At 38.2% G+C, this 23777-nt stretch overlaps 1 protein-coding gene across 2 annotated transcripts; it reads right to left on the bottom strand.

The window, feature by feature from the left end:
- Positions 1–5234: 5234 nt before the first annotated feature.
- LOC149087366 (uncharacterized) lies at positions 5235–23523 on the bottom strand. 2 transcript variants are annotated; one of them, XM_089231436.1, is made up of 9 exons: positions 23440–23523; positions 23194–23322; positions 19538–19655; positions 19288–19362; positions 18566–18677; positions 14553–14673; positions 10022–10312; positions 7895–8034; positions 5235–5401 (listed from the first exon to the last, which is right to left on the bottom strand). In XM_089231436.1, exons 4-8 carry the CDS (start codon positions 19352–19354, stop codon positions 7900–7902), a joined length of 726 nt encoding a protein of 241 aa, XP_089087562.1. In that variant the 5' UTR covers positions 19355–19362; positions 19538–19655; positions 23194–23322; positions 23440–23523; the 3' UTR covers positions 5235–5401; positions 7895–7899. The 2 variants fall into 2 exon arrangements, with proteins under 2 accessions (XP_089087562.1, XP_089087561.1); XM_089231435.1 differs by lacking the exon at positions 19538–19655.
- Between the last annotated feature and the right edge of the window lie 254 nt (positions 23524–23777).

Below are 23777 nucleotides of genomic sequence, written 5' to 3'. Positions count from 1 at the left end.
TATACAAGTTTGATAAAAGCTCTTTTACAAAACTCGAAGAAATAACCAACAGGCCTACTGGTTGCATTCGCTCGAATACAAGCGTTATGCTCATTGGCTGAATTTTTCAAGTTTTATAAATTAATTTTATCAAACTTTTATAGCGTAACTTCGGCGTTAGAATGAATTTTTGACGTAAGTCGGGGCGTGACTGCATTTCGTCGTGATAGAAACGCATGTATCCTCTAGGATATTTGGATAGCAATAATGGTGTGAAACAAAGGAACTGTCGAGGTAAATCTTCAAAAGTAAATTTCGTCTAAAATCTATCAATATTCAAATTTTCCATGTACAGCAGAGGCGCCTCTGCTGTACATGGAATAATAATGCCATTGTGGTTGAAATCCTGACGTTGCAGCGTCAGGATTTCAACCACAATTGGTGGGGAAAAAATGCTCAGTATATAAAAAAAAACGAACCATTAAAATTTGAAAACGGATGCCAATTTGAAAATTGCAAGGCCAGTGCTGCCATTTAGGTTTACCTGGCTTGCAGATAGATGGCAACAGGAGTTCTGCATCGATTTTGCTTACTTTTTATTTTATGTACAATTAGAATTCCTCTAAAAACTACACGTCTTCCTGAAATTACATTCGGTAAATGCGAGACACGAATCGAGTGAAAATACGTGGATTCAAATATTTTAGATCCTGAGTTATTCTTCGAAGCATTTTGAAATTTAAATTTGGAAATTGTGTGCTGGGGGTAAGACTAATTTTTCGGGAAGAAAATTAAAAAAAGCGATACATATAAGAGCATCTCAAATGGGCGGCAAAGTCAGTAGTGACTAGGGCGGCGACATCCTGAAGTCCGTCTCTGTTAAGAGGGGACCGGGGCAACTGCCTCCTTATAAATACACCCCCTTTCCTGCCACAAAAATCAAAATCTAGTTTATTATTTACGTGGATTTCCGGACATTACATTTATAAGTAAGGCTGGGATTACACTATAAAAGTTTGATAAAATTTCTTTTTGTAAAATTTAAAAAATGCAACCAATAAGCGTCTCAGTTAAATTTGAGCAAACGTAACCGAGACGCTTATTGGTTGAATTGTTCAAGTTTTATCAAAGAGCTTTTACAAAACTTTTATAGTGTAATACCGGCCTTAAGAAACAGAATTAACTTTCGAGTAAGCTTCAGTGAAAAAACGGGCCGTTCACGAGCTTCCGCAAATTTGAAATGTAGGAATGAGGGGAAGCGGGAGTTCCTTTTTCTCAATTAGAATTCCTTTTTCCAAATTAGAACTTTTATCTGTTATATTTTTCCTTGAAATTAATAAAAAAACAATAACGATGCTCACATAGAGAGAGAGAGAGAGAGGTAAAAATTGAATAATTTCAATTGAATGGACATCTTACTATTGGTTTGATATACTGTCATATTTATGTTAAGTTTTCACAAAACTGGAACGACTGTTAATTGTAATGAGACTAATGACTGAGTATTTTCTATGTTATGTTATCGAAGGAAAAACGGCCTGTAGCGAAAGTGTTTGTGAAATACTGAACTAGTCATCGTCTCATCGAAATCGATATGATCCATATGATCATTGATCATATTTTAAATATAACGGATAATATATTTTCGCCCTTTTTTACTCAAGTTTTTATACTACCGTAACTGTCTTTGAAGTCTAGTGAGGAAACAGCTTGTGTCAAATGATGTGATGGGCTGAATTTTAAATATTGTGTTCTACACAGGAACTTTTTGGTGTGTGTGCGAAAATGTTAAGTTATGAAAAGAATATCTGAATAAGTCAGCGGCAACAATTTCTGATCTCTAAGTACCCTAACGTGACATGCGACACATCGTTGGAAACTACTGTCGTAATTGATATTACAGCCACACTTCGGTATAACGTCCCCCCCCCCCTCGGGACTGAATAAAAATGACTTCATCAACGGGGTGACATAATAACGAATAAAATTTGTTACAAACTGTACTATCAGGACCAAAAAAAAATAAATAAATAAACTGACGCTGTAGGCGGGATGACATTAAACGTGGTCAACGTTATACTGAAGTCTTTAATGCATAATGTTACTCTCAAGATGTTTCGTATCACCCTAAAATACAGCGGCTCCCTTTTTGAGAACCCTGCTAGTCTATTTAATATCAATTGGATATCCAAGTTTTCGTCTCGATGAGCTAAATTAGTTCATACGAGTTGAACGGTATAAAAAAAATATATAAAAATGATTTTAAATAGACTGGAAATTTTTCTTCCATCACATCATCGCATACTAAATTAAATGTTACACAATTTCTATAGTAGATGGATTACAGAAATAGAATAGCAATTCAATTAAAATGCCACGACATGAGGGATGGTCCCTTGTTGTGGGACGATTTGGTCGCACAGGGCACCCTTAAGAAGGCCCCGAACAGATAAGTACATAGTATAGAATAACAATGAAGACTAGACCGGAGGTAAGAATTGTGGGAGTAAATATCTTGCAATTGTGATTTCATTCAGGGCCATATATAGCAAATCTACAGAGAGGGGTTATTCTCGAGTCTAGGAAATTTTGGTTTATCGCGGCACTAGAAGGAAGACTCCTCATCTACTTCATTTTGAAAGTCCGAGTCAAACATATTTTTGATATCGATGATGGGTTGTCGGTATTCATCTTGGATCTCCTCTTCAAGTTCCTCGCTCTCTTGGTCTTCGAGGATGTGCAAGTCAACAGGAATATATATTCTAGAAACCTTGAGGAAGACTATCCTTATAGATTGTCGTCTCCGCGGACGGCCGTGGCAAAGTCTATGAGAATGACGCTCCCTTTCGCAAACGCCTTTTGTCCTGTTGTTGAAAGCATCAAATGCTTTTTCGCAGAGGGCGTAGCCTGCATACTGTAGAATTGCCTGGTACATGGGGACAGCTAGGTCCATGCACTTGCGGTTTATTGTTCTTGAGCAAGAGTTTCTTGCAATCTGACCGCTATATCAACTCAGGGGCTTTTGAGCTCGCTGTCGATGCTGCTACTTGTTTTGTTGAAAGCGGGGACGGACCATCTTCTGGAAGATGTCGTTTGTGGTCGCCTGCTTGACTCTTCTCCTCGTGTTGAGACGGCAATGTTAGGTTCGAGCTCGTGGTCGATGCTGCCTTAACTTTTTAACTTCGACGATGACGACTCTCCTCGGACGGCGTGTGTCTATAGTCGGATGCGTTACTCTTCTTCTCGTGGGTTGGTGTAATTTGGGTTTTGAGGAAGTGGGAGGCCAACGAGAATCGTGAGATTCTGACAGAATTTAGAAGACAGACTTATTCCAGCCAAATGAAAAACCCTTCTGATGAGATTTGTTCGGAAATTAACTGTTTTACTATCACTGTTTGATCTTAGCATTGTTGACGTTGATCATCGAATAAAAAAAGCTATCCCAACAATGCATTTACAAGGCACCATTTTTAACTGCTTGGATTAACCTTTTAACGGCCATTTTCAAACGCAAGTGAAAGAAATTCCTTTCAAATCTCCCCCATGAACGAAATTATTTTTTCCCACCCCATTCTTTCCTTACTCCAGTTTAGTGATCCCCTGGACAAATGGTTCTCAAATTTGTGCACATTTTCGTGAGAATAGCACGTGTATTCAAGAAAATATAAATGATGCTTTCTATAAATATTCCAATTTTTACCGCATGATTTTTGCTTATAACATGCGGAGTTTTCAACCAATTTTTATGAAATTCGCGAAAAAATATTCTCTATGCACTTGGTATTAGACATTTAGAATTTGATAATTACTAATTCAATGAGATACGAGTATTTAAATTAATGATTTTTAATTGCGCATGTGCAGGAAATATAAATATTTTAGTTTTTTTATAATTTAGTTTGCCAGATGTATAATGTAGCTTATGTAAAATTTTCAGTTGAATGTCATGGAGTTACAGCAAGAAGCGGGGGGGGAACTGCCTCAGGCGGAAAAATTTGGGGAGGGGCGCGGAAATTTTAGGTGGGAACAAAGAACACCATTGTAAAATTATTGAATTTTAAAGTTTTAGGGGGGGGGGTGGGTGGCGGCAAAAATCCTAGTTACGGCCCTGGTCGGAGTGGTACAATTAAGCTGAATATAGGGTCAGTTGGAATTATACTAACACTACTTCGACCTACGTAGCGCTCGTGATGGTGGATGCATTTCATTGAAGCTTTATATATACGTTATTTGGACCATGGGGGAAAAAAATATAATGCGATAAAAAAAGTGCCACTTTTTCACCTGGTGATCAAAAATTGAACAATTTTTTTTACTTAATCTTTCTTTTCCCCCATGATCCATATATCCTACTACTAAACCACATGCACCTCATCCATATTTCTCAGTAGATTTCTAACGAATTGGTACGTAAGAAGAGATGGTATTTTTTCGGCCTGAAATATACTGAGAAATTGAATTTTCTGGATGTTATGCCGAAACTGATATTTGGAAAGAAAAGTGACGTTGTCTCCTCCGGGAATCGAGCCCGGATCCCCTTGCATACCGGGCTAGTGCGCTAACCAATATACCAGAGACACACTTTTCAACTCCTTATGACACGCATTAGTAGCGTGAAGAACTGGGGCGAAAATTGCTGTAGTTAAGGCAGGCTGCCGTGACTCCACAAGGCGCTTCACGCTGCTAATGCGTGTTAAAAGGAATTGAAAAGTGTCTCTGGTGTATTGGTTAGCGCACTTGCCCAGTATGCAAGGGGATCCGGGTTCGATTCCCGGAGGAGGAGGCAAATCACTTTTCTTTCCAAATACCAATTTCGGCATAACATCCAGAAAATTCAATTTCTCAGTGAATTGGTACGTCTTGGAATGTGTGTGTGTACGTATAGAGAACCTTCCAAAAAAAAAATTGTTTCTGTGTAATCCTTGTTATGTGTAGTGCTGCCATCTGCAATCAATTTTTTTAAACTATGGGTTTTTTCTCAACTCATAGTAAGTGAAATGTAATGAATGAATAATTGTACCGTTGTAGGCCTGTTGCTCTCTGCGGCGAGACTTTTTAACGGGGAGATAAGCTCTCATTCACTCCTCGAAGTTGGGAACCTCACAAAACCAACTTCAGCCGACCACCACTGCGGTGACGGTAGGGTTTGAATCCGGGTCCTCGCGACGCGAGTCCGTCACTATGACCACTCGACCACAACAGCGGCTATATCCCATATCATCAAAATACCTGTATCAGAATGAGTGCCACATTCGTCTGAATATAGTTCCTGTTTATTTATAACCACCCTGTACAGTAGAATGAATGTAAGATGGGATTTCATTTTAGGATGGAAAGTTTTCTTAATGTAGAATTTCTGGTTTTCTTTCTTCAAAAATCGTTTCTTGGTAGAAGGAAATCAACTTCTCATCTTCAGAAGTACCTTTGAATTGAAGCGAAAAAAGAATCGATTAGTTAGGCTTGACTGAATTATACTGTAAAATTATATGCAAGATATACAGAAACCTGGATGTTGTGAAGATATTTATTTTTTTTAAAGGAAGGAAAACATTCGTCTCGGCCTCTACCGGGAGTCGAATCCGGGGTCCTTGTTTGCCGGACGAGTGCTCTCACCACTACAAAGGAGATAGAGATTTTTCCTTCATTGGAGCATATATATGAGCTATTAGCTGATCGTGTCAGACTGTCCACTGTACGGTCTTGTTCGGCATATAAACGCTCCAATGAAGGAAAATCTGTATCTCCCGTGTAGCTTATAGTGGTGAGAGCACTCATCTGGTAAACGAGGGACCCGGGTTCAACCAGCATCTCCTAGAGATAGAAGGCCTCCGCAGTCTGCTTGTGGCGTCAGTAAGTAGTCCATTTTCCCTCAGAATATTCAGGGGAAAAAAATTCTCTGCTCGTGCTAGTACCATCGTTGCGAGGGAAAGAAGTGATCGGACTCAGAATTGGCGATTTCTATGCCCCACATCCAATCACTATGCGGTATTTGTGAACCAATCGGGAAGATTCTACGCCAAAATAAGAAGAAACGAAACAGGACGCTGTGTTTTAAAATGTGGCAAACTTGCTAGGTAGTCTGAATGACGTTTATAGCAAACACTTCAGAGGCCTTCTATCTCTAGGAGGTGCTGGTTCAACTCCCGGTAGAGACCCAGATGAGTTTTTGCTGTACTGAAAATATTTACCTCATACTTTTTGAATGAAAGTTGTTATGAAAATTTTATAGTTTTTGTCACTTTTTGCGCTCGAAAATAACCAATCATCAAGAGTTTTTCAATACAGTGAAACTTCGATACACCGATACTCTGCGGACAAAGAAAAATATCGTAATAGAAGGATTATCGTTATATCGGGTATCGTTGTAGCGAGGTTTCACTGTACGAATTATTATCCGAATTATTATCTAGGGTAAAAGAGTGGTTTTTTGGTACGTTATGTTCAGAGTCCATGTAATGACAGCGGTAAAAAAATATATGGGAGTGATTGGGCCAAAAATCGGGGATTACTAAACCGTATGTTACATATACAAATACAACGCATGTTAATGTGATAAATCGGTTGTTATACATAGTAACCGATTATTATGCCTATTTACCACTCCCCTTGGTAAGTTTGATAAATCTATCACTTTTATCGGTGAATATATATAATACCCAAGAGTCGTTGATAAATTTGGTAAATACTTGAAATTTAACACCTTTATGTGTGAATATGCATAATACCGTAGTGTAATTGATGAATTTGGTAAACATGGAAAAAAAATTCTAAATGAGTCTAGTATGTGTGATGAATATAGTCGGACCTCGTTATTATGATAACAAATTTTACGATCGTAAGCCGATATAATGGTACAATACATCAGCGGTTTTCAACCGGTCATCCGCGGAGCCCTTGGGGCTCCTTGTGCACTTTCCGGGGCCTCGACGGCCGCTCGAGGAAAGAAAAAAAAAACAGTAAAATTTAAAAAATAGTTATAAATATTTTTAAATAGTAAAAATAAATCAGTAATTTTTTTGAATAATTAAAAAATGAGCCTACGGGGCTCCACCATGGAATTTTTTTTTACTGGAAAGGGCTCAGTGAGTCAAAAAAGATTGAGAACTGCTGCAATACATGTACGAATTATCATATAAAGAAAATCATATTGTACGATTCCTCGTGTTTACCAACGACGCGGCGCTTGGGTACAAAGTGAGCATAATCGCCGGTAAATGTGATTAATTTAGAGAAATTTATCAAACTCACGAAATTACATGGTGATTATGCATAGCAACTGGATTTATCACATTTACCGTGTAACATATACCTTATATCCTTAAAATATTCCGAAGCTAGAGTTCTGGCGTTTATCCATTACGGGTATTTCATAAGTGACTCGACTGTATTCATCATTCAAAAATCACTTTTTACTGATACGTCGAGGCTGAATTCGGGTTTCAAAATCGTTCATTGAACTCATTACGATTTCTCACGGAACCTCCAGAGAAGTCTCATGAATTTTCAAGGTTCCTTGGATAGGATCTATGTTTGAGAGAAACACTGACATAAACAAACGGGAATTGATTTTTTAATACAAGATATACAGAAGACTGGATGTTGTGAAGATATTTATTATTTGAGATGTTAATTTTTTTTTTTTTAAGGAAGGAAAAAACTCATCTCTGCCTCTACCGGGAGTCGAACCCGGGTCCCTCGATTGCCGGACGAGTGCTCTGACCACTAAGCTACAAATATAATATTTGTTTTGTTTATATTTAATATTTGAAACTGAAACTTATTAACATACACACACATACAATACATAAATACACAAAATAATTACAACACGACACATATACGAACATACACTGTTGGGCCTAAGGGATCAGTGCGATCTGCCCAAGGCAAAAATAGAAAGCATTTGTCTACTCACTTCTTTCAGGTCATTGTCTGTAAGGCAACAGCCTTCTTGAAGAGTGTCCGAGCCTGTTTCTCTAAGTTTTCCAAGAGGTATTTGATCTTGTAACTCATCTCGACCCTCATATTCGTCAGCTTCAATTTCAGGTCCTTCATCTGTATTCATTAAAATAACGTAAAGGATAACATCAATGGCGGTTTTTTGTTTCTTAATTTATGACGTTCATGTTTGCGCTCATTTTGTTTGCTTATACACCTGAGTTCTTCAACCTTTTTCTAGTCGCGAGCACTGCTTGTACCCATCATCAAAAGAAGAGCACCCTTACGGCAAGTTTGACATACGAATTATGATTTCAATCTCGAACGCAATTTGTACATGGTGTTTAACTGGAACGTTCAAGTGCTCGTGAGCACGAAATGGGACACGAGCATCGAGGACACTGGGTACTTCAGGGAGCACCGAGGTGTTCGCGAGCAATGGGTTGAAGATGCCTGGCTTATACAGTCAGCGCTCGTTGTAACGACCCAGATCGTCTCATCAAAAATGGACGTTATATCGAAAGTAAAACACATAGGATAGTCATTATAAAAAAAACATTTGTGTCTTTTCCTACCAGTCGTTGTAATAGTGGACGCTATAACGTGGGGTCGTTATAACGAGCGTCGACTGTATTACGCAAAATCACCTTCAACTTCTTCATTCTCTGCCAAGTCTTTGCCAACAAATTTTTATTACATCACTATTTTATGAACCGGTGATAAATCTGGCAACCTTGCCGTAATCTAAGCAAACGTTAGAAAAAGGAAGAATGAGAAAGAAAAAATAAATAGTAAAGTGTATGTGTAGATGAGAGAGTATACAATACATTTCTTTTTTCACCCTCACCATACTCGTGTTCTATTTTGCTCTTACATGTATATGGTAGAAAGATACATTACAATATAATTATGTGGGTAAAAAAATCACTATCAGGAGTATAGAAAGAACGAGGAGAAACATTTTTTTATAGGGTTACAATAAGTCATCGCGATGGTGAGGAGAGAAAACAAAGAACTGGATTTAATTTATTTCACTACTACTACTTTACCGCACACTAGGGTTACCAGATTCAAAACTAAGAAAAGATGACACGTGCACGTGCACCTTGGTGACATCACTCTTCCCAATTTTGAAAACAGATGGCGACACTATACTGACTGACCAAAAAAAACACCGGCCATCATAATTCTTCTCTACTAAAACAGAACCGTCAAAAAAACGCAAAGACGGAAAAAAACACTGACCCATCTTCCTTCGCTTATAACGAATTGTTCAGCTTTATTGCTTTTCGGCATTTGCCTGGAGCGTGGCGAGATTTTGTTTGGCTGAAAACCTTGTATTTTGTTACATTTATTGGCATTTCTGAAAGCATTTATAGCCTTGTTTATTGCATCCTATTTTCTTTATTTCTGAATGAAAGATGTGATATCTTTCTCTCCATTTCAGTATACGGGATTTGCTGTTGGTGAACAAACAATAGTAGTTTTAAAATAGAGATTGCGTTTTTCGGACTGTCTCTTTTAAATTATACTGGGGCAAGTAGACCATGGTTAGAATAGCGTCTGTCCTGCTTGGTGGCAACTTGGCCACTTGTATTCTTGGAAATTCAACAGCGATTGGTCAAAGTGTGTAAACATGTGTGGACAAAAACACACGAAAACTCTCATATCAATGAAGAGATAATATGTTTCAGAGTGAAAAATTTCGCCCCCCCCCCCGGAAAATAAAACATTCCAAAATCCGGAAAAGGAGGAAAAAAAGGATAAATTTTCCGAAACGTCTGATAACCCTTCCGCACACCAACTGCGGTCATATTGCCATACAGCAATTTCCAACCAGTGGAGTTGGATGGGAAATGAAAGCACCATCTATCATTGGTCGCCCCAGGTTCGGTAGGATAGGAACTTATTTTCGATGTCCTTCCTCGGATTAGGACCCGTGAACTTCGACGGCAACCACCTTCATGATGAAAGACGAGCATCTTACCACTCGGGCGTTAATTTATTCCACTGGCTTTTTTACGAAATATTTTGTACGTGATCATCAAGAAGATAAGAGCAAAAACAGAAGGTGGGGGGGGGGGAGTAATTGTTATGCTGTTACCTTATTGGTGAGGCCGCTCATGTTCTTGATATTATTCAGGTATTCTCTCAAGAGTGTGTAAAAAGGTTCCCTCAGTACATTATTATCTGCCATCTCTTCTTCAGCGAAGTCCATTGTCTTCTTCAGGTTTTCGAAGGTGACTCCCGCGTGAGCGACGTCTCCGGCGACACTGAGCTCCAGAACCTTGACGAGAAGTTGTTTTGCTTCTTCTTTGATATCATTCAAGATTTTGTTCGTCTTAGCGTCGAAACCTTTCCCCTTGGGCTTAAACTTTTGCATAAGAACCGTTACCTGAAATTGAATGAACGATATGAAATCAGATTCGAAAAAATCGCATTTAACCAATCGTCTTGGCATGACGCCTTTCTTTACAAGGCATGGTTGTAGGGTGTTCTCTGGTGTATCGGCTACTATACTACTTGACCGTAGATGCACTTCGTAAACATTCCTCTTTGGAATTTCTAACGGATTGGTACATGCAGGATATGCTTGTGCATATGCGTAGCCCTAACGTATTTATGTCAGAACCAGGTTCGTTTCGTGTTATACTACTTTTACTGCACACCAACTCCTGTCCTATCGCCATACGGCAATTTCAAACCGGTGGAGTTAGGTGAGAAGCGAAGGTCCTATCTATTGGTAGTCGCTTCAGGCTAAGGTTGGTAAAAGAACTTTTTTTTCAATGCTCTTCCCCCCGGAATCGGACACATGAACCGGTAACATTCATGGTGGATGACAAGTATATTATCACTGAACCACTCTGGCGCTTTCGTGTTATATTGGTGCTGCCACCTGTCTTCCATATTTTGAATTGAAAATTTGCAAGTACCCGAAAATTCGTGTTATGTGCGTATCACTTTGAAGGTCTGCCTGCTCTCGGTGGCTCACATTCGCGCCTCGACATTGGCGTACGCATATTGGGGAGGTTCCAACCCCCCCCCCCCCAGGCCCCCCTGGATTTTGAAAATACACTAAAAATGGTATATATATATATATACACACAAATATATATATACATACATTTTGAATACATGTGCTTTGCCCCCCCCCCCCCCACTACTTGCCTAGAAATTGGAAAACCGCGGAAACCCAACTTCACCCGACCACCACTGTCGCCAACGGGGTTCGAAGCTGTATCCTCACCTTACATGTCCAGTACGATGTTTACAGCACTGTATCGCGGATGACCAGGTATTGACTGCATGCGTTGATGCCACTACTACTTTAATGCACACGAACTTCGGTCATATTGGTGTACAAGAACTTACTACGAATTAAGTTGGGTTAGAAATGAAGGCATCACCTATCGGTGGTCGTCTGATATTCGGAGAGCCCCTACCTAGATGAAAGTGTCTGCCTAAGGAATTCAAATGCTTACAAGACATTATACTCCTGAAAATCATAGTACCAAATTTCATTATCGCTGGGCCCCTTTATACACTTGAGGACATCAAACCATGCCCGGAGGACCTAGGCATTAAGATGACCATGGGTATGACCAGGTACTGGCTGTATGCTGGGATGTACAGCTACACAGGTTGCAGAGAGAGCAGGCAGACCTCCGGTCAAGTGGGTAGCAGTACTATATCACAAGCATTTAACATCTTCACTTCAAAATGTGTAAGACAGATGGCATCACCAGTAGAACACGATGCACCCATAAATCTGGCTTAATACGTCAGGAAAAATAAAGAAAAATTTGGGGAAAAATCACCATAACTAACGGAAAACGCTTTTTTCCCCTTATTTATGATGTTTTCCCCCAACTTCTCTTTTTTTTTTAAATCCAAATATCTCAGCAATTGGAAACGTAGAATTTTTCGTTGTTGACCTCAGCAGAGACAGGGCAACAACTTTCCAATCGGTTTTTTGAGCAGAGGGTGTCCGTGTAAAAAGTTATTTTCTATATTTTTTATGCGTACGACGTTTCAAGCAAATAACGTCATTTAAAGAAGCAGCTTGTCATTTGGAAGCTTCTTGTAATTGGATATACAGTCGAATCCCGTTTTAATGAATACCGTTATAGCGAAAATCTCGTTGTAACGAACACTTTTCTAATCCCTCAAATAAGTATACATATAGGAACAATGTGTGCAGACAACCTGAAATTCCTTTATAACGAAATTTCGTTGTAACGAAGTGATTTCTCCGGTCTCTTGGAGTTCGTTGTAAACGTGATTCGACTGTACTTCTAAAGCCAGCGGTTACAGAGTTAGTCCTTCGAACAAACATTTTGAATAACTCCGCAGATCAGGGGTTCTTAACCTTCCCTCCCCCCGCACCTTCGGTGAAAATTAATTTTCCATTAGTAATTTATTTTTGTAATCAATTACATTAATTAATTAATTTTTAATTAATTAACTCTTTTAGCAATTGCTTAATTATTTTTTCCGGCTACTGTTAATGTTTAATTTCTGTTTTTTAGAACGAAACGATGAACCTTTCCGCTAATTGCACGAAGCACAGGTGACACTGACTGGATACCAAGCAAAAGATAACTTGGCGGTGCTACCGGACGGACAGAGAATCAATGTTCCAGAAACATTTGGATGTTTTGCGCCGTACTTTTGCATTTTTCGTTTGGCAACAGGACATTGGCAATTTTGAGGGGATCTTAAAATTGGCGAAGAGACTTAGAATTGAAGGTTGGCGAAGAAAATCGCATTCTGCTTTTTTCCGCCATTTTTTCGTTTCGCTTGTCGTCGTTTTCTTGTTGCTTGTTTCCTGCTATTTATTTTTTTATTGCCGCCCTTGTTATGTCATTCGATGATAGAAATAAACGGCCCTTATCAGGGCCAAATATCTCTTCTGACGCGTTACAACCAAGTACCTCGGGGTAGAACTCTTTAATACATATATGAAGGCGTCTTACCTCGGGGAATCGCTCGGAATTACGGTACAATTTGTGCCAGTCGGTGTTTTCCTGGGCGAATACTTTGAAAAGGCATATGCGAACAATCCATTCAATTTCGGATACAGCCGTTGGAAAATTTAAGTGCTCCGAATGCAAGGGCGTAGCCAGGGGGGGGGGGGACTTGGGGGTCTGGTCCCCCCCGAAATGTGAGAAAATGACCGAAAAAAGGGAAAAAGATGGCCAAATCCATTGTTCTGTCACTTTGGTCCCCCCCCGAAATGAAAGTGGTCCCCCCCCCGAACGAAATTTCTGGCTACGCCCCTGTCCGAATGTGAGGCTATGTCAAGAGTCCATGCGATAAGCTATTTATTGTGGTAACCTTGACTGGAACTAACGCAAAGGATTCTGGGACTGTTTTTTCCTGAGAACGATAGGCTCACTTTACTCTGCAACGGGTCCTTAACAAATTATGCTACGATATTTTCCGCAACATGGGGTTACGCTCATTGGCCAAGATTACTATTACGTCACTAAAAGACGAGGCGGGGCTGAAGAGGCAAGGGGTTTAAAATGCTTTAGTATACAGTATAGTATGTAGTATACAGTAGAGTTACGGTGAATGCGATAAATCAATTTTTTTCATCGCCAATCGCCAATCTCCGTAAGTTTGATCAATTTATCACTTTTACCAGCGTTTAGGCATAGTCTATAATACTCAAGCATCGGCAGTAAATTTGATAAATACTAAAAGAATTATCATTTTTAAGGATGATTTTGCATAATACCCCAGCGTACCTGGTTAATTTTATAAATAGTTCAAATTTATCGCTTCTACCGGTGATTATGCATAATACCCTTGTGTTGTGAAGTTCGACCTCTTCAAACTCTCCTCCTAGAGCCGGTTTCTTCTCACAAAACGAGCATGGCGTTGGGCTGACGACGGCCAACGTTGGTCGCACTAACGGCCACTTGGCGAAAATGATATACATCAAGGAGCCCGTTGACGGAGAGCGCCCGTTATGAAAGGCTCTACTGAGAGGGCCCTCACCCTTTTGGGAAGTGCGGGTTACTTCATTAGTTTGGAAATGCGTCGCTGGGCCCTTGAGTCATCTGGAAATGTGCCGTGGGTCACTTGAGAGATTCGGAAATGTGTCGCGGAAAATTTAAGTGATCTGAAAATGCGCCAAGAGCCGCTTAAGTGATCTATAAAAAAGCAAGAGGCGGCTTAAGTGAACTGTAAATGCGTCGAGGGCCGCTTAAATGATCTGTAAATGTGCTGCGAACCGCTTAAATGATCTGTAAATGTGCTGCGAACCGCTCAAGTGATCTCACAGCATGTTGCTTGATCGAGTGATCTGGAAATGTGAGGGCGAGCCACTTCAGTCATTCAAGCGAACTGGAAGTCTGCCGCAGGTAAGTGATCTGGGCATGCACCGTTGACATAAATGCTTTGAAATGTGGCCGCTTAAGTGATTTGATAATCTTTCGTGAGCCATTTGAGCGATTTGAATGTTTGTCGCGGACCACATCAGATGACTCCGAGGGTGACATTTGGTCCACAAGTTGAGCAAAAAAATCCCGTGATAACAATTTGCCTTCTTTCCCCCGTGACAGTGTACACAGATTCTTATAAATAATGTAATAGCAAAAGAAAAGAAAAAAATAATTATTTCTTACTTTATCCATAGTATTAATGGTCGATTCAAAGATGTTCACGGAACGTTCCAAGAGGTTCTCGAATGAGGTTAACAGTTTTCGTCTAGCTTCGTTCACGATGCTGCTCCCTTGGGCAGGGATCCTAAACCGAGATTTTCTAGACGTTACTAACAGTTTTGATCAGGGGTGCACAACCTCCTGCCCAGGGGCCAAATGACGCCCTCCAAGGGGATTCATCCAGCCCGCGACAGGTATTCCGAGAGAAAAGTATCAATGCACGCATCACGATAAGTACCTAGAATGACCATATTTTTCCTTCATAAAAATACGAGAAATTGGGATCAACACGGGACAAACAATTGTCAAATGCAAATAAAGTTGGCAAGTACTAAAAAAACACGTCAAAGGTAAGTAAAGTTGCCAATTGCAGCCAAAAAAATTGTCAAAAGCAATTTGAAGAGTCTTATGACGATATACAAGGGAAACAAAGTATGTTAACCCAAAATAAGTTAGACGCGTTTCAGAACTGTATGAAGTTCTTTCTTCAGTAGTCAAGAAAAATTGTTCGACTCTTGGTCTTGAACAGTGAGTAACTCCCCTTATATGGAGTATTTGCATTTTCGCTATCTTTCAATTTTTCTTGGCTACTGAAGAAGGAACTTCATACAGTTCCGAAACGCGTCTCTAGCTGTTGTTCTCTTCTTATTTTGGGTTAACATGCGTTGTTTCCCTAGTATATTGTCTCACCTAAAAGGTAATTTATTTCAAGTCCAATGACGGCAAAAAAAAAAAAAAAAAATAGAGGTAAGTAAAGTTGACAAATACAGTGGAAAAAGATTGTCAAAGGCAAATAAAGTTGCCAAATACAGTGAAAAAGATTGTCAAAGGCAAATAAAGTTGTCAAATACAGTGAAAAAGATTGTCAAAGGCAAATAAAGTTGCCAAATACAGTGAAAAAGATTGTCAAAGGCAAATAAAGTTGCCAAATACAGTGGAAAAAGATTGTCAAAGGCAAATAAAGTTGTCAAATACAGTGGAAAAAGATTGTTAAAGGCAAATAAAGTTGCCAAATACAGTGAAAAAGATTGTCAAAGGCAAATAAAGTTGCCAAATACAGTGAAAAAGATTGCCAAAGGCAAATAAAGTTGCCAAATACAGTGGAAAAAGATTGTCAAAGGCAAATAAAGTTGCCAAATACAGTGAAAAAGATTGTCAAAGGCAAATAAAGTTGCCAAATACAGTGAAAAAGATTGCCAAAGGCAAATAAAGTTGCCAAATACAGTGGAAAAAGATTGTCAAAGGCAAATAAAGTTGCCAAATACAGTGGAAAAAGATTGTCAAAGGCAAATAAAGTTGCCAAATACAGTGGAAAAAGATTGTCAAAGGCAAATAAAGTTGTCAAATACAGTGGAAAAAGATTGTCAAAGGCAAATAAAGTTGTCAAATACAGTGGAAAAAGATCGTTAAAGGCAAATAAAGTTGCCAACTATCACTAAAATTGCTGAAAAATCGTCAATGACGGGAAATTGAGGCAAAGTTGCTATGGGTAAAACTCCCCAAAAAAAAAGAAGTTTGACAAATATGTTATATATGTTATATATTTTTGTGACTGTAATTATATACAGGGTGGATACTATCGACCATCCAATAACTACACACATGATTTCTTGTGAAAACTAATATAGAGAAGTGTTTTCCGTTTTAGGATCGGACGAATACTTAGGGAGGTGAAACGTTTTGAATTTTTGTGACGTGTCATTTTTCTAACGGTCAATTATGCACCAAACACAGGACGAAAGTAAATTTCTCCCTCGTCAGGTGGAGGGGAGTTGCCACTTTTCGAATATGAACTGAAATGTTCAATCTTCTTAAGAAGCCATTCGATCATCTTCTTCCACGATTGGTGCTTTTTCCTCTTCGTGAAGAATAATGTTATAACCTTGTTACAGCGTGATAATTTCGCCTCCCCTCCCCCATATTGGCAAATGTATCACCAAATTTGTAAAGTGTTAGCCACCCTATTTGCAAAATTGTTTAAAAAAAAAGTTTTCCCGAAATCAACACTTTTTTTGCCAAAACGTGGTGGTAACTTGTTCTCTTTCACTGTCAAGTCAAATTTTTTTTGAGGGAAGATACATATCAGCGCATAGTGTATTTCGATCGTTTTTTGATTCGATCGTATACTGCGCGATCGTTTTTTTACGCTTATATAAGGGGCTGCTTACCACGGGTCCTATTAGCAGTGACGGACATCAGGCTTTTGCCGTCCTAGGCATTACTGATTTTGTCGCCCCTTTGAGAAGCTCATGTGTTTCGTTTCTTTACTCCCCCCCCCCCCGAAAAATCATGATCCCCGCTTTCCCCCCTTATATATCAATTTTTCAAAAAAAATGAAAGCCATCTCTTTTCTGTTTGCTCCTCTAAATATGGTTTTGAGTATTGTTTCATACACACACTCTCTCTCATAACATGAATGAAATGCCCCGTCCTCCACATCTAGCGCAGGGCCACTAGACTGGGATTTTTTTTTCGTTAAGTCAGACTTTTCACGTGCCCTTATATAGTGAATTTATAGCATGAAAAAACAGAAATGGTGATAATTGTATCGAGCCCTAGGGGTGGAACGCAAACGTTTTGTGCATAACGACTGTGTTAATTTTTCGGATGTTCATGTTCAAGCTGAAGCATTGTCATTTTTGGGTATAACGATCGCGTAACACACACACATAGAAAAAAAAAAACCTGCTCTTTTTTGCTTTCTTTGATTTATCTTAGGGTAAATGGATTATATTATCATTTTCAAAATCTCCAAGTTATACGTTTGGTGAATTTGGCAGGATTATGAAGTGACGTAATAAATTTTTCTAACTCCTTAATTATCGGTCAAATCAAAAAACTGAAAACACTTTTCGATATTAGCTTTTCGCAAGGAATCACGTGTGCAACTATTGGACGGTCGATAGTATTCACCCTCTATTAGATAATAAAATCATATATTATAATAATTATGACTAAGTCATGAAAATAATCTTTGTTCTTGATTTTGAAAATTTGAGTAAGCCTTGTTGAAAATAAAGAAAAAAAATTGGCCAAAATTACGAAAACGTCTCGTAAATGAAGGTCATATGGTCACCCTATGTATATATTACGGTAAATGTCATAGATTGGTTATATCATGCATACTCACCAATCGTCTTGGTAAGTTTTATAAATTTATCACTTTCCATCGGCAAAATAAAATATTGCAATTTGCGAATTGCATAATTCCCAAGTTTCGTTGGTAAATTTGATAAATACTGAAAGCAGTATTACTTTTACCGGCGATTATGCATAGTAACCAAGTGCCGTTGGTAAATTTGATAGATACATTTTTTTTATCGCCTTTATCTGTGATTATGTATAATACCCTAGTGTAATTAGTGAATTTGATAAATATGAAAAAAAATCCAAATGAATCTAGTATGTGTGATGAATACAGTCGGAACCCTATATAATGATAACAAATTTTATGATTACACCCCGATATAATGATACAACGATACAACGCATGTATGAATTATGTATAGTACATACATATAATATATATATAGTACAATTCAACATATTTACCAATGACACGAAGCTTGGATATTATACATAATCACCGGTGAAAGTGATAAATTTAGAGAAATTTATCAAATTTACCAAAATGCTCGGCGATTATGCATGATAACTAGAATTATCACATTTACCGTAACACCAGAGCTGTATCTAGGATTTTTTCTGCCCCCCAAATCATATTCGAAAATTTTATAGTGGTGTGGTGTTCTTTGTTCCAACTTAAAAATGTCACCCCCCTAAATTTTTCCGCCGGGGCAGTTGCCCCTCCCCCAGTTCCGGCCCTGTGTAACCCACACAAGTTTTCGGCCCGCTACTGTCAGAGATACCACATATCAGGCCCGCGGACTAAAAAGGTTGCGCACCCTGGTTTAGATATAACACATGAAATTATTTACAGAATCATGGGAACTTTAAAACAAGAAATTGATAATTACTTAAATTCTTCTTCATTTCTGGATCTAAGAGATCGTATCTGAGATGCTTCAATGTCCGCTTCAACCACCGGATCCTCGCGCTTGGCTATATCGCCGCTGGTCTGATGCAAGACTAGATAAAGGAGATCACAAGCAATATAAAGGTGGAAGAACCAGTTTAACGTATGGGATCACTCGGGCACTGCCAACACCTTCTATAGCAGAAAGCCTCCGCGTGAAGCTAGTGACGTCACTGAAGTTGTCAAATTCACCTAGTCATTGGGTATACGAAAAAAAAGGCAAAGATTTCGCATTCGTCGGACTACTATATCCAATAGTTACAGGTGAAATGGACGACTTTAGTGACGTCCAAGCTTCGCGCAGAGGCTTTCTGCTGTAGAAGGTGTTGGCACGGCCCGAAGGGGGGGGGGGGGGGCTCAGAAAAATCAATTTCCCGGGGGCCCATCTTAACACGACAGATAAAGAATTTCTTTTAATTGATATTTTTATTATTGTTCTTTGAGATGGGCGGAGGGGGGGGGGCATAAGCACCTGCTTAAAAACGGAAGAAAGTATTCCTCTTGAAAAAAATGAAAGATGTGGCATTTTGCAGAGGGTTTAGTGATTTCCATTGCGGCAGTTATAATGTAGATCAGAGAAATTTAAAAAAAAACCCATCTTAAACGGTTAAAAGAATAGGGAGAGAAAGATATAGCATGAGAGAAGTTATGAAATGCACTTACCATCGTCTATGAATGTCGTGGCAGTGGCGTATCCCACGAAGAAGAGCAGCAATGCACAGGGCTTCATAGCTAATTCTTGTTAGGGAGAAGGGGGGGGGGGAAATTCCGGTTAGAAATTATGACTTTGAATCTGTAAATACAAGATTGATGCAAGTTTGATACAAGTAACTACAGCTTCCTCATAAGGGTTTTTCCCCCTCTGTAAAATTCTAGAGCAGTGATTCGAAAATAATATGCCCTGTAAACGCACCATGAGATTACAAAGAAATGTAGAGAGACTGATTGTCGACGGACCTATCCCGTACCCGAGATCTCTCGCAGCCCAGATGTTCTTTGCTTCTTGGCAGAGTCCGGAAAACTTGTGTTTACTGAATCAAAAAAGAAATAAATAAAATACAAATAAAGTCGATCCCGCTTATAGCGTTTTCCCTTCTAGTACGACTAATTTTCGTGAATTTAACTTTTGTCCTACATCGATAATGTTTACTTTTCGCCGATACAACGTTTAAATTTTTTTGCTATTTCCGCTTACAACGTTCGGAAAATTCACATCGGGCTTTTTACCGCCCTTGAAATCAGCGTAATTTTTCACCTTTTTTTCATGTAAAGAAATGAAAATGGTGATTATGTGTGTGTGCGTGCGTGCGCTAGCGATTAACTATTACGTGAAAACGAGAGATTTTTAAGGCTATTTGGAATAATTATATTTCCGCATGTAAAATCGATTAAAAAGTACGTTTCTTCTCTTTTTTTTTCAAGGTTTAGACATAACAATAATACGAACTTTTTTTGCTTTTACCACTGTCCAAATGCACAGTGGTTGATTAAAGTTTTGTTTCTGAACAGGGAAACTAACTTATAAGTACTAGAAAAAGTTCTCAGAAGAGGATATTGTTCGTTCCTTTGAGGTCTTATTAAACTTTTCCGCAATAGAGAGATCAGTTTCAAAAAATGAATCTCCTAATAGTAGTGTTATACTGTAGACCAGTGGTTCTCAACATTTGGAAAACCGCGGCCCGGTTGATTTGAGGGGAAGGCTCTGTCATACACACGACTAATAGCGAATAAATGGAGGAAAATGAGACAAAGAGTGCGTGTGAATCATTCACGGCCCGGTTTGATCGATAACGAGGTCCGGTACCGGGCTGCGTCCCAGCGGTTGAGAAACACTGTTATATATGACTGCATATGACAAAGGAATAAACGTCGATCTTTCTCATCCACTACTGTATCTATTGATACAAAATCTCAAGCTACAAAAGAGTGACATAGACACAAAACATAAACAACTTGATAGATTTTCAGGTGTTAACATCAAATAGCATTTAAAAGCGGTTTTTTTCTGTGAAAGAAACCTGGATTTCCCAACTTGGAATTTAATTCTTTACACAACAGCCAATACTATGCTTTCAGGACTTTTGAAATTTCGGAAAATGAAGCAGTAAAAGTGTTAGATTTTTGCAGAGCACAGTTCAAGTCAAAACGTCTCGGAGCAAGTTTAAAAGAAAAGCACCAAGATTAGAGAAAAAATAAAATTTTCAAATTTGCAGATGATTACTAGTCACCACACTGGTTGCAACGTTTGCAGAAGCAATTAAAGGTCTGTTTTTTAGACGTGGAAAAAACTCACTGAAACGGAAAGAATTTTTGCCCAATTGCAAATTTTTTCCTTTGATGGGAAAAAATTAAGTCGTGCTGATTCCCCTTTTTTGTTAGAGAAACTTTATTGCTTGGAGGAAACGATGAATGCTTACTATTATATTTGAATTGTTTCTAGAAGTAAGAAGCAGATGGAAGCAGATTTAATATTGTAATGGGGAATTGGAAAAATTAAATAAATTTTGAACCATGTATAAATGTTGCAATGATCTCACACATATACATGTAGGTGAAAAAAAGTGTCATTATCATCATTATTTTTATTATTTTGAGATTTATGTTCCAGGAAAACTGAAGGAACATGGGTTATGATTATTGTAATTATCACTCGTTTTTCTACACGCATACGCACATAAATACTCCCTATTCTAATATGTGGCCCACATTTAAACACTACGCGACCATTAATTACTCGATCATTCTTATTTATTATTATTATATGTTTCATTGAAGAGGAAAATTGCCATATTTTTTGTTATTATTTTGAGATTGACAAATTCACACATACACACATAATTTTCACCATCGTATGTATGTAAACCCCACACTAACAAACACTTCACCTAATTACTAATTAGTATCATTATTGGGTTTTTTTTCTCAATGAAACATATAATAATAAATAAGAATGGTCGTGTAGTGTTTATTTTCAAGTGCGGGCCACATATTGGAATAGGGAGTATTTATGTGTGTATGCGAGTAAACGAGTGATAATTACAATAATCGTAACCCATATTCCTTCAGTTTTCTTGGAACATAATTCTAAAAATAATAATGATGATGATAATGACACTTTTTCCACCTATATGTATATGTGAGATCATTGCAACATTTATACATGGTTCAAAATTTATTTAACTTTTCCAATTCCCCATTACACTATCCAAAACTTAGTAAAAACTTGTTTAACATTTCACTTATGATGCAAATAATGACTTTTGTTACAAAACACTCCGGTTTCTTAGAAAAAATGTTGATAATTTCTATTTAAACTAGTTCGGGAGAGGAATGGGGGAAGATAGACTGAATTAATATTCATAATTTTAGCGACACCGTATTTTAACGGTTCATTCAGCGTAGATAGAGATGGCCCCGCCCGCAAGAAACACGTCTTGGATTTGAAAACAAAACTTTGATCATAGGGGCTACAGGAAAAGCAAAATTTAAGTGTTACAGAGAGATGTGAAATAGTTCACAACGTTATTACTTGTTAATCTCATTGTGACTGTTTTTAAAAAGGTATGTGATTTTTCATTTTTTATTTTTATTTTAAATACAGTCCAATCCCGTTTTAACGAATACCGTTATAGAGAAAATCTCGTTTTAACGAACACTTTTTTAATCCTCCAGATAAGTTTACATAGGAACGGTGGAGAAACCTGGAATTCCTTTGCAACGAAATTTCATTATAACGAAGTGATTTCTCCGGTCTGTTGGAGTTCGTTATAACGGGATTCGACTGTATTAAAGATTTTTTTTCACTTTTGACAAAAGTAAGTGTTCATTCTATTCCTATTAAGGACAACGTTTTACATTGAATTTTAACAATTAGCGAACTAAATATGAAATTTCAAATGCATAGTAATATGAAACAGGAAACGTGAAAAAATTCAAAATAATAATACAGGCGAATCCCGTTTTAACGAATACCGTTATAGCGAAAATATCGTTTCAACGAACACTTTCCTAATCCCCCAAATAAGTTTACATAGGGACATTTATAAATAACCTGGAATTTCTTTATAACGAAATTTCGTTACAACGAAGTGACTTCTACGGTCTCTTGGAGTTCGTTATAGCGGGATTCGACTGCATACATGTAAAAAAAACTTCGTAATATACTTATACATGTCTCTGTTTAATACTCGTTGGTTTATAGTAGTTAGGGTGATATTCTCAAAATCCAAGTTTCACAAAACGATAGAAATAAATCACTGTATATATATTTCGGTGTGCACCTTTATAAAACGGAAAATAGACGCAGTCTATTGACATTTCGTTTAATACATTCTTTTCGTTTAATACTACCTTCATCTTAAACTTCACCAAAAGCACCGTCCTCGTCACTCATTGCGATCAATTAAGAGGCGCTTATTCCTCCCGCACTCGTATCAATGTAGGGTTTGTAATTTTGCTTACAGGCATACCTGAATGTGGTGTATCGAACTGTCCAGGTATATCTGCGCGGGCACATCTGAACATGTGTAGCGGGCTTAAGTAAAGTTTATGTACTGAAAGCTGACTTACCTCTCAGTTTTCTTCTATAAATAATAAATATTCAAATTATCTGTCACCCGAGGTTTATATACACAGTAAACGAAGGACTTTGCTTCTGAGACGTGTTCGTCTTCGATGTCTCCGTGTTCTTTCGATTCACTGTGGAAAAAGAGTTTGATACGTAAGAGGAGTACATAATAAAAAATATGGAAAATCAAGTGATCGATGCTATACGTAAGTCGGAAAACGAAAATAAGATATAACGGTTATACACACACAAAATGTGCTCAATTTTTTCATTTACGTTATCAGTTTCAGCTTGTGTTTCTTAGTAGGGAATTTCTTCGTTATTACCTCGTGATTACCTATGTATATCACAGCATGTCGAGGGGCAGATGATACGAGAACAATACACTCACCAAGAGAGAGAAATAGATATGATACGTTTTTCTACCGAAAAAAAAAAACAAAAAAAAACGGTCAAATTCGGTTATTACGACACGATTCCGTGAAACTTTCGCCATAACAAAAGTGTTGCTGTAACCGAGTTTTACGTCTTCAAAAACTATTTTTCACGAAATATACAGGGTGCTCTGTAAGCTCTAATGCAATCT

The sequence above is a fragment of the Pholcus phalangioides genome, unplaced genomic scaffold (genome assembly GCF_987345545.1).
Source record: "Pholcus phalangioides strain wild (caught in Gottingen) unplaced genomic scaffold, Ppha-v1.0 ptg000004l_1, whole genome shotgun sequence".
NCBI classification, from domain to species: domain Eukaryota; kingdom Metazoa; phylum Arthropoda; class Arachnida; order Araneae; family Pholcidae; genus Pholcus; species Pholcus phalangioides.
This window is presented reverse-complemented; position numbering and strand designations above follow the sequence as displayed.

Excerpts from the sequence above, each read along its gene's own strand:
- LOC149087366 (XM_089231436.1), bottom strand. The coding sequence starts at position 19,354 with ATGAAGCCCTGTGCATTGCTGCTCTTCTTCGTGGGATACGCCACTGCC. Across the intron at positions 18,678-19,287 it reads CACGACATTCATAGACGATG|TCTTGCATCAGACCAGCGGC; the intron begins GTAAGTGCATTT and ends TCCTTTATCTAG. Across the intron at positions 8,035-10,021 it reads TGAGCGGCCTCACCAATAAG|ATGAAGGACCTGAAATTGAA; the intron begins GTAACAGCATAA and ends TAATGAATACAG.